Here is a 12,430-nt window from a genome sequence, read left to right as displayed (position 1 = left end):
TCAATTATTTTTTCCCGAAAGCGGAGCATGTCCATATTTTGTTTACCACTGTGGCAGNAAATTGAAACATATTTTCAACTGTATCATCACAATCACTTGCATGTTGATTTGTAAAAATTGTAGGTATATTAATGTTATTTCGTTTTTAGTTATTCTCCTTATGTTGTTGTAAAGGTTAGTTATAAAAAGCGTTGTTTGTTATTTTCATAAGGATGAATTTTAATTTTTTTTAATGATTTTTTTTATTTTAAACATATATATTTTATGCCAGCAAATTTTGATGTCAAATGAAATAAAGGAAAAGTCCTACATTTGTATTTAAAGTTTATTTCTATCTTTAATTATTAAACCTATAAGTGGGTGTCAAAATACAAAAAAAAACCTGTACCTACATTCCGCGACGACTAATAACCCACCTTGTATATTAAATAAATTTATCGTCATCATCAAATATTAAAAAAATTATATTACAAATTGTTTAAAATATCATTACGAATTTTCTTTATTTGGAAATATATTTTCTACAGTATTTCAATACCAAAAAATGAAAATAGTAAGTAGCTAATTAACGAAATTATGATTAAATAACTTAATTGTAACACCGCTGCAGAATATCATATGGAACTTCATAGATATTCGTTGATTCTTTAAAAACATTTTTATCAATACCTACATCATACATTTAAGTACCTAACTACAGTAACGCAAAAAACAGATATCGATAAAAAAAAAGTGTACAAAAGAAATCCGTAAGTACGCCTGGCAACATTACCAATGTTTATATGTTACTAGGATACGCGTAGGTATGCGGGCCGCTGCATTTGATTCTTCCTAAAATTGTGCTGGTGGTGTACTCTACCGGCAATTCGGAAATTTAAAACTGCTGGCCTATTCCAGTAACGATTTGTGGCGATAGCTATTTTATCTGTGGTCATATGAATAAAAATTGAATTATCGCTCAGAAGTACCTAATGTTAATGATAGTACGCCTACAAAACTTGAGTTCTATATCTCAAACGGTCCCTGAGATATCATCATAAAATTGAAAAAAAACATTTTTTTTTTGACATCCTTTGACACCGAAGACGCAGTTTGTGAAAAAATGTTTACTAAGACTTTTTTGCTTCTAGTATCGTGTAGTTGCAGCTGTTTCAGTTTGCGCTATTACTTATGATACACCCTGTATATACCTATATTTTCGTCGGCTTCCGTAACCAGAATTTAAACTGCATTATTTTTCCTTTACCTTACAAAATGAATTCAATATATGCATGTGTTCCATAACGTTACCCTGTGCTTGGTTTATGAGTTACAATTTCCCATAAGAGGTTAACGATTGTACAAACACAATCTTATCAAAACAAAGATTATTATTTGAACTATTATCGATTCATTTATAAGTACCATATCTAAGGGAAAATGTTGAAGTAATTTTTTTCATGTTAAATGAGAATTAATTATAAAATTGTATTTAATCTGCATCTGAGTGGATAGCAGTATCAGTCGCTGAAGCAATTATTTAGTTGATCGTTACTGTTATTTATAGTGATGTTGAGCTACACTCTTCTTACGGTTTTTGTTGGTAAGTTCTTATTTCTAATCAGCATGTAACAGTCTTTTCTTAAATATTAAACTATATTCTCCTTAATGAAAAACAGAAGGTGAGTTATAAATGAGTTCAGGAATGGAAACACAGGATATTACTAAAATGCTTAGGCAAACGTTAGTGGTATTTAAAAAATTTCCTGCAAACATAAATTTCTCTTTAAATACTTTGTTCTTAAGATGTGGGTGATAGAGTTAAAAATATATTTTTCTTAAATTATTAAAAAATAATATATAAATACAACATATTTCACAGACGTACTTATAAATATGCTTTTTTTTCATCGAAGGGGGTGGATTTTTTGATAATTTTTACTTACAATTATTTTTCTTCCTAGGTATTTAATACGATGCACCGTTTTGTAAAGTTTACTGGAAGTGTCAAGATATTGTTGAAAAAAAAAAAGTAAATAAACTATATTCTGGACAGATATTTATAGAAACATTTTTCTTTAATTTGTGACATACAAGATCGCCATTAAAATTTACCCTATCATGTTAGCTGCACCCCGTTGAATTTTAAAGAAATTTTTGAGAGTTCAGGTGAATTTTTAATAAATTGCGATGGTGAAGGTTACCTATACATAATATGATCATTATATTATTATGTATTATTAACTGTCATATTGTATATGTATGTACTTACTAGGAAATTAAAAAATTTTCCAGTTTGCATCAAAACATCCAACAGTTTTTCATTGAACCTAGATGGATTGATGACGTTTTTACTGTTGTGTCAAAAGCAGCGTTGTTTATTGAGGTTAGGACTACACTCATCAGGTTGCACTTATCAGTGGTAAAATAAACAGCAGAAATATTATTATAAACTAAATTATTTACTATTGGCATAAATGATAGATGTAATGACTGTGTTAGTTTAGGCAATAGTTGATTTTGCCTCTATCAGTTCGTTAAAAAAACTAAAATGAAACTTTGATGAACTGATGCTTCATTAACAAATTCATCGATTCAATTAGAAACAGTTTAGGTTGACAGAGAAACGTTGTAAAGGTATCAGATGCTATCTGCTGTCAATTTAAAAAGTAGAAAATCGATTTATGACCGAACATGTTAACTTAGAAACGAGTTTTACTGTACCTAGACGTCGCAATTTTTTTAGCTAATTTCAAATTATTTATTAACAAAATCTAGCCATTATAACGTGATTAATACTTCTCTATTTGAGTCTAATTAAAGAAAACCAACAAATAAAATAATTCTTTACTCATCAATTAATCACATTATTTCTGGAATAAATATTTAAAAAAAATCTAAAAACCGATGTTTAAGCCTAGTGAGGATAAGTTTTAATATGAATTACTAAAAACACTTTTTGCTATTCCTCTTGCTGAAGCAATTTTGAAGTAACTATTTAATATGCTTAATTAATGAAATCTTTTGGATAGAACGCAAAATGGCTTCGTTGCTAGGAAAGATTGTAAGATTTATTGTAACGAAATACGTCACTGATGTTTGGCTTCTCAAAAACAGATAGACATCCCAGATTTATATCATTTATATCATCAGTTTTCAATTTAATTATCATTATAGATAATAAAGTTTTGCGCTGTTACTATAATGTAAACTTTAATAACATAACATAAAAGCAATTCACATAATCAATCACAACGTAAGGTAAATGATTTATAAAAATTATTTATAATCTAAAGAGCCTCTCAAAATTCCAATAATATTCGATGTTTCACTTAATCTAATTACATCAGTACTTTATCAGATTTTTTACCACTATCTATTAATAAAAGTGCTGGTTTGTCATGTTTAGTAAAAAAGGCCTTGCAATTCATACCTAAAAATGTATGTGCTGCGTTCCAATTTCAATATATTGTTCAGGATAGTTATTGTTTTCGTGGGTGTGGCCACTTTCTGGTCAAAAAAAATTTCGATATGTTTTTCAGTTATAATTATAGCCAAAATTTGATACTTTAAGTGACATTGTGTATAATTTATTGTACAGGGTGTTCTATAAGCTCTATGACAAACTTCGACAGATGATAGCTCTGGGTTAATTTGGAACATTTCTTCTTATATGTTCGATTCGTTCGTTTTGTTACAAGCATTTTAAGAAGTATAATTTCATATTTCAGTCATGATAAATGAAAATGATGATTGCTGTAACAATCATTATTATTTGTGTTTTGCTGTAAATTATTGTTGAAAATGCTACCCCGAATGTTGACACTGAAACGTTGCTGAAATCGTCTTGATCTAATTGCATGCGGATTTTGTAACGCGCAGATATGTTCATTATGATTATTATTTATGCCGTCCCTAGTAAAACATGCTTCATCAGACCACAAGACAAGCGAAATAGATCTATCATTTTGAGTATGTTGTTGAACTAACCAGCGACAAAATTCTACTCGCTGAGGATGTAACATTTCTCTGTTCAATACACGCCATACAAAATTCGGTGATAAAAAAAGATTACTTGCTATACGCCGAACACTAATTGAAGAGTTGTCAATGACAGCATCTATTACATCTTCTTCATTTTGTACATTCAGTAGGACGAATGACTTTTTTTTAAGCGGGGTTACCTTCTGCTCGAAGTCTATGAAATGATGCGCTAAAGACTGTATCTTCGTCGGTATTCTCGGGCTGCTTGTCTGGCGTTCCCATTGGAGTTCAGTTGTAAATAAATGCATTTTTTATTTAGTACTTTAACGCCAGGTGTCAAATGAATAAACAAAATGACACAAATAATAATTATTGTTATAGCAACCATCATTTTTATTTATCAGGCTAATTTGATTAAAATATGAAATTAAATTTTTTAAAATAAAAAAAAAAACGAATCAGACCTATGTTCATATAAGAAAAACATGTCTGAAATTAACTCAGCTACCATCTGTCAAAGTTTGTCATAGAACTTGTAGAATGCCCTGTATAAGCCACGTTAGCCTACAGCTGCTACTGTTGGATTTTTCTAAAATATTGATACTTATACGTAGAATGCAGCGGTGGTCTTGCTTTTTTAATACTTTATATACTCAATAATAACTCTAATGGCAAGTTATTTTTAGCTTACTTTATATAATTGCATAACGTGAACGCTATTTTTTAGGAAAGAAATTGTCAAAAATAACAAAATTCATCATGTGACAGAATGTTCATGCCATTCATTTATTGACTCCCATCATACATGGTGTTATATTTGTTACGAATTACGATCTCAATTGGAACCGTATAAAAACATTTAACTCATAAATTCTACGGAATCCATAGACGCCCAGAAAAATTTAGCCCTGTCTCGTCTAGATATACTATATTCCGAGCTATATTACCATATAATTACCATACGATTGTCAAGTTTTTTATGTTGAAAATCGCATTGTAATAGAGCATGCCGTAAAATGTCTAAAGATTTATAATTATAACAAGGATAATCGCTTAATTTATCTCGAATCATGTTTAAAGTAGGAACTCTATTTTCTTTATACATATTATACATTGTGCGCCGCAGTACATCTGGTAAAATCGTCAATTTTCTTTAATTTTGTATTTTTCCGTTTCCTCTTTGTACCGTGATCAATCGTTCTTTAATTACGCGATAAATTGTCGTTTTTGATATCTTAGTTAATTCGTTAATCCGTTTCCTAATTTTTTTATCACATTGTTCACTATTTTCAATTTTCAAACATTCATATATTTAATATAATACGTTGACTTTGTACGTGTAAATGTTTGTTTTTAAACTCTGAGTTTGTTTCGATGTTTTCGACAAAAACCGGTTCCACTATTTGGGGATTTTCCCGAGTTATTTCGTTATCCTCCGCTTCAAAGAGTCTCCAGAGAGCCACGCTAAATTACTAGATAATTACATATAACATATACTTTAATAACCCCTCACTGGTTACGATATGAACAAATAATAATAATATCAACTAATAAATAATAATACTTATTACCTATATCAACAACATACTCCGCCAAGCAATGCTCTGCATTGCACTGGCAAAGCGGCAAAGCTAAGTGAACCCGTGTACCATACAAAAAAAATATTTACGACCTAGTGGACCACGCTACAGGTTTGCTTTGATGACAAGCGCGCCGCCGTCAATTCTACATCAGGCGGACTAGTTTACCAATACAGGAATCGCCGAATTTCTATTCGAGTATAAATTACGAGACACATAATGGTCAAAGCATAGGAAAAAATTTAAGTGCATACGGTCCTGTGCTTTAAGATTTACAGGTTCCAGTTGACATCGTAACAACTATAATAGTATTTGCAGATTCTCAACACTTTCTGCAAATGCTGTTCATTTTTTCCATCTTGAGCTATTCGCCAGTTTCTTAGTTTGCGTTCTTAAGATCCTCCTCTACATATTGTAACCATTCCTCCTTGGTTTGTTTGTACCTCTCCTACTAACTGTAAGCTACTAGCAAGAATCTTTTTTACAACTTTTTATCCATCTGTCCTCGCAGTATGTTCCCACTATTTTAACCTTCTCTTATATTCGCAGCTGTATTTAGTGCTTTATGTACAGTACTGGTTCATTCAGGGCCTGAAGGTAGGATGTGCAGTAGCAAAGTAGTGAAGTGGAAAACAGAGCCCATACTATCATCACATTCTACATCAAATGCTCTCATTTTGATTTGCTATTAAATTCTGTATCTGTCTTCCTCCTCTATTCTACTTATCTCCGTAAATTGTGACTAGATTTTTTGTTCTTTTAGAATCAATTGTGCTGATGACTTTGTCTATTTCTAGGATTCCTATTATTTATAATCCTATCATAAGCCTGTTTGAAGTATATGAAATAAATGAGAATTTATTTCCACGCAAACTTTTCTGAAATTATTCTAATTTAAAAAATGTTTACTTCCAGTCCCAAACTATCTAATATTGAAAAACCAACTTCTTGTATATCTAGAAAATAGTAATCTATTCAGTCCCTCATCAGTTCGGTTTCAGAAGAAATATGTCAACTACACTTGCAATAGAGAAGTTGACTTCATTTATAAACAGCGGGTTTGATGAGGGTACGTATGTGTGTTCGATGTTTGTTGACCTCACCAAAGCCTTCGATTGCATCAGTCATAATATACTTATTGATAAATTGCAATTTTACGGCTGTACTCGCGAAAGCATATCACTTATTCAGTCGTATCTCTGTCTTAGACAACAATACGTGGTTCATAACAACTACAAATCAAGAACATTAATTTGAATTACGGGGTACCTCAAGGTTCTGTTCTGGGACCACTACTATTCCTACTGTATATAAATGATTTCCCAAAATCTGTGAGAAACGACGTGTTCGCGATTCTTTTCGCTGATAACACTATCTTATCCATAGCCAATAATGTTTTGGATGATCTGACGGTGGACATTCCAATAATCGAGAATGACGCATTACATTGGTTTACTTTAAATAACCTATGCCTAAACGCATCGTAAGACCGAAAAATTGATGTTCAGCTTGCGTGAAATATACAATGTAAACAATCCTGATGCAGTAAAATTTCTTGGAATATATTTGGATCCGAAATTGCAATGGGACAGGCACGCCCGCTACCTCTGCAATAAGATCTCCAAGGGTATTTATTTAATCCGCAACTTGATTAGCAAAGTTTCTCAAAAAACTTTAATTACTGCTTATCATAGCCTTATTCACTCCCAAATATCATATGCAATCCTGATTTGGGGTCATTCACCTTCAGCTGATACCGTTTTTGCTACTCAAAGAGAAGCCATTCGCATAATCTCGGGTTTAAAATTCAGAGATGACTGCAGAGCACAGTTTAAGAAACTTGGTATTTTAACATTACCATGTACGTACATACTCCAGTGTCTTTTGTACGTAAAAGAAAATGAAGAGTCGTTTACTGTCCGTAGCCAAATCCATTCTCATAATACTAGTAACGAAAATGACATAAACTTAAACTTTCATCGCTTAAGTAAAACACGTAATGGCACACTTCAGTTGCATTGTTTCAGTTTTTTTCTTATTGCATTATTCATAATCTTATTTTAACATGTATCATTTACTGTTTGTTTGTTTTGTTGTCCTCTTACAAACATTTTATTTTAACATTTGACAACCATTTATTGCTTGTACTTGTATTGTTTTATTACAATTTTCTTTGTTTTTTTAAATTATGAACTAGTTACGTGTCAACACTGTTATACGCGTGTGTGTACTGTGTTGTATATGTATTTTACTATTATTTTTTTTTTTCATAATGATTTTTTATATTACTACTATAATCATAATTTTTTTTTTTTGACGTGCGTAAACACTTTTTGTGTACTAATACTAATAAATATCTATCTATCTATCTATCTATCTATCTATCCTGATAATTTCCTATATTTGTTCAACCTTTTTTAAACTGTTATTAATTAAATGTGCTAATATCGTATATGTTACGTTTAGAAGGACTTACGTATTGTATATTTATCTTAAAATTTAGAGTTATAGCTGGCCACGAAGAAAAATAAATTCGTGGTTTTAAGGTTTTCAAGATCTGTACTATTATTTAAATACCATGTTTTTGCGGGTTGTTATGGCTATCTATCTGTCCGCTTGTTGATACATAGGCATAATAACCCGAAAAATTATGGTACTTTAACAAATCCATGTATCTGTGGGATAAACAGAATCTTATCAAAAATTTTACAGAATTCACCAGCAACCAAACTTTTGACACATTGGAAAGGAATGTAGTTATGAAAGGCAGTTGGTGCGGGAGAGCTCTGGGGTGTTGTAATGTGCAGTCAACCTCAGCTTGCAAAATTCATTTGGAAAACACTGAATACGTGGGCTCCTTTTTACAACGGTGGTCATGGTTACCGTCGCGCGGTAGTGACCGACGGAGTGGAAGTAGCATATATTTACTATGCAGTTTGTGCTCTGTTTCGTCCATAAGTAACCAAATGATAGATATTCATTGCTTTTTTTCTTATTAAAGGTAATTTGTTTAAGTGTGGTGTAAAATTTTGCGAATTGTGTGTTTTTAATAGATTATAAAAGTTTAAATTAGGTTTTAAATGCAGACTAACAGTACTTTTTTTCTAATCCTATTAATTGAAGTCAAATAATGTTCTTCGGTACCAAAAAATCTGGGTATGTAAAATTTATCTAACCTCAAACAGTATTCTTGACTGTTGACATGGTGGGAAATAACCACTATATGATACATGCCCTAATCAGCATTGAATTAAGGCGGAAATATACATGCCTCTTGCTTGCATAATAGCATGCCAGTAGCTTGCAGGAGATAGCTCCTGGTATGTGTATTTATTAAAAGGCATGCCTGTAGAAGGCGCGCAAGTAAATTGCACATCAAGGCGGAAATACACATGCCTCTTGCTTGTACAATAGCATGCAAGTAGCTTGCAGGAGATAGCTCCTGGTATGTGTATTTATTAAAAGGCATGCCTGTAGAAGGCGCGCAAGTAATCATTCGATTTCTTGGCATGCAATGTGAGGCGGGGGGTTTCGGGGGACTTCAACTGGCATGTCGGAACGTGTCTACTTGCTACCTACTGACAAGCCAATAAGCTATATACTAACGAGGCATTCCATTTTACTTGCAAATGTATCAGCAGTGTGCCATCCGCCGGCATATGCCATTTCTTAGCATGCAAGTTACTTACCTATTTTACTGGTATGTATATTTCCGCCTTTACCAGTAATACCCATAAAGTTAGTAATAAATATTTATCCAAATAAAAAATAGTCTTTCTAAAAATCAATAATACAAAAGCAAATATCTCACATTCTTGTTGCTCAAACATCACTTGACAAAGATGTAAAAATAACCATGATAGATAAGATATCGCTATTTCTACATTTCACTTTAGCATTGATTTTTTAATTAACATATTTGATTTAGCCTAATACCATTAAAATAAAGTAAAATATTAATCACATTAAACTTAATGATGCATAAATAATAAACAGATACTATCTGTCTCCAAAATGATTCGTCATCTTTCATAATTACTGTTGTATCTACTTCACCTCTATTACTTTTGTTTTTATATTTTAGTATTATAGTGTAATTATAATAAATTTATCAGTAAATGTTTTCTGTAGAGATGTAATGCAAACTGAGCTTAGATTACTCATATCGGCCTATTAATTAAATTTGTTATATTGAACTGATCTGAAGATACATAGCTGTGAATATTTTAAAATATCAACTCATCCATTTTCCAAAATTCAAACCTCTATAATTATCGATTTGAAATTTGTATTTTGCATTGTATTTTGAAATGTGTGTACATGTTTTGTATTGTATGTATTTGTATATTGTATGTATTGTATTTTGATATGTATTTTTATATTTGAAATGTAAGTAAAAAATAATGGATGGGACAGGTTTTTTAATGGCGGAAATCGCATGTTATTTTTATATTTTACATTAAATAATTAATTGCTGAAGGTTTTCCCTTCCTTCTGTGGTGCTGGCTAGTGACTACTTTATTTACTTTTAAGAGGACTGGTGTCAAGCTTACTGCTGTTTATACTGATGTTACTTATCGACTAAAAATACGTACAAGTAAAACTAAAAACTACCTAGGAGTGACGGATAGTATACCCAAACATGGAAAAACCAGGATAAGTGGGTTAAACCATCCCTTGGGATTTCCAGAACACTTTATTGTCCTAACAACAGTTCCTGAATGTAGTTTTCAATAAATAAACTAGATTACAACAATATTAATGAAAACCAACGTGTTTGCCTGTCAGTTTTCGCTCATGCACCTAAGTTTTGCAACAGTCTTTCCCCGAACAATCCAATTCACCATTAAGGATGAACGAAGTGTATGTATAAGAGAATGCCTTTAACTCGTTATGTTTCAAAAATAAAGCCATCGCGACCATAAAGTCGATGTTCCCACGACCAGCCAAATATTTTTAAAATAGTTACATTATCAGATTTAAAGTACCCACTTGTGATTGCGAGTATGTACCTACGTCATAAAACACATACATATTTATAAACAGTGCAAAATGTTTTGTTCTCAAATCTTAATTATTTATCAATCAATTGTCCATTTGTGAAGCACAGTTCAGAAGAGCTACCAGTCAATCAACTAGATAAAAAAGCCAAATAACAAATACTTCAAAGTTTATCCCAAAAAGCGTAATTGAAATTAGATATTTGTAAAAATAGTAACTTAACCAGATCCTAAAACTAGGATCCATGCAAACGTAATTAAATATATATTTTTTTCTACAAAACTGTTAAAAGTGGGCTTTTTAATTGTCATTTTTGATGTTAAAAATGTCATTTTTTGACACGCGTGTTAAAAGTAAGTTACTTTTAACACTAGTGTTAAAAGTAAATCAAAGTTTATTTAAATTTTGTTTTGAAAATTAATAAAACGTTTTAACAAACACATGAACAACTTTTTATTTTAAATAAGTACAAACCAACATTTTAACTAGTTATTACTATTAACATTTATAGTAAAATTAGAACAATTTGAAATTGTAATTCCCTGCGGAGTCATCATACTTAAGTTGGTTTTACTGTCAACATGTGTGACACATCTATTTTCTGTAGAAATACTACTGGTAGTACTGGTGGTCTTGCTAGTAGTTGCAGCAGTAGGAAGTATTTGGCACGCAATTTCCTTCTTCTGTTCCAGTGAATTTTCAATGTAGCCTTCAGCTACCGTCGAAGATTTCCATCCTCCATGTCTCTTGATGGTAGTAAGATTTGCACCAGAATCTGCTAACAATGTCGCCGATGAACGACGAAAACAGTGTCCGGTGTAGAGTTGAGGATTTGGTAGATTCAAGAACTCTGCAATGTCGGCAGGCATTTTACCAAACATGTTAATTCCGACTGGATTCTTCACACATTTATTCTTCATATATTTAAGAAAAAGTCGTCTATGGTCAGCGTTGGGTGGCCGGAGTGCCATATACTTTCTAAAAAAGTTTAAATAGAATTCACCAACAACACTGAAAGTCCGAGGCACTTTCGTTTTAGTATCTGGTATGGTCACAACAACCGAAGTGCCCAAATATTCGATATTGTCGATGGTCATCTGACACAATTCCTCCCGGCGACACGCCCCGAAGACACCCACTATTGCTGCGACTTTCATCATCAGATACTTTTCGTCTTCTGCTTCTGTGAGAAATTTGTCGATATGCGTCTTCGTCAAAACTTTTGACTTTTTTGCTTGATATCCTTCACCCTTCCGTTTTAAAAAAGCAATAAGTTTATAATGTTTGCTTATATCTTGATCTTGCTTTATTTTTAACATAGTTTTGATCATGGAATAATTTGACCACAGCGTTGACGATTTCCATATCTTGGCTTTTTCCTCAAAATATGCCAGTAAAACACTTTCGTTACATTTCCCAGGGACCTTTTTAATGTTGCACCATTCCGAAAAGCGTCTATAAGCGATTTCGTACTGTTCCTTTGATTTCGCCGGCAATAATTCCAATGTTGCTCGACTGGCGGCTTCTTCGATTTCAGCAGGGATGGATTCGTTACGCTCATTATCGAGATTATTCATTATACTTATAATATTACTAGAAAATGCTGTCAATATTTTTGCGTTTTTTCCGTAACTAACAACAGCACTGGTTGCTACGAAAATTTTGGTTCATAAACACTGCGATCTGTGTGGTATTTTTTGATTTCTTATTTTTATTGAGTTTAAAGTTCTTCCGATTGTTTTGTAGAAAAAATAGTGTATGATATACGTGTTAAAAGTGATTTTATTTTGTTCGTGAAGTTAAAAAACTCGCTACGCTCGTTTTTTAATCATCTTCACTCACAAAATAAAATCTTACTTTTAACACGTATATCATAAATAGCTATT

General features: G+C 31.9%; 1 protein-coding gene across 1 annotated transcript in view; it reads left to right on the top strand.

Moving 5' to 3' along the window:
* Window positions 1–1,468: 1,468 nt before the first annotated feature.
* The window catches only part of LOC108912490 (facilitated trehalose transporter Tret1-like), a 16,467-nt gene continuing 5,505 nt past the window's right edge, over window positions 1,469–12,430 (top strand). Inside the window, exon 1 of the mRNA XM_018717723.2 lies at window positions 1,469–1,582. Coding sequence (XP_018573239.1) covers window positions 1,549–1,582 — 34 coding nt within the window. The 5' untranslated portion in view covers window positions 1,469–1,548. The remainder of the gene's footprint in view (window positions 1,583–12,430) is intronic.

Source organism: Anoplophora glabripennis, unplaced genomic scaffold (assembly GCF_000390285.2).
Source record: "Anoplophora glabripennis isolate ALB-LARVAE unplaced genomic scaffold, Agla_2.0 scaffold602, whole genome shotgun sequence".
Taxonomy (NCBI): domain Eukaryota; kingdom Metazoa; phylum Arthropoda; class Insecta; order Coleoptera; family Cerambycidae; genus Anoplophora; species Anoplophora glabripennis.
The sequence above is the reverse complement of the archived record's forward strand: the minus strand, read 5'-3'. Positions and strand labels throughout refer to the sequence as shown.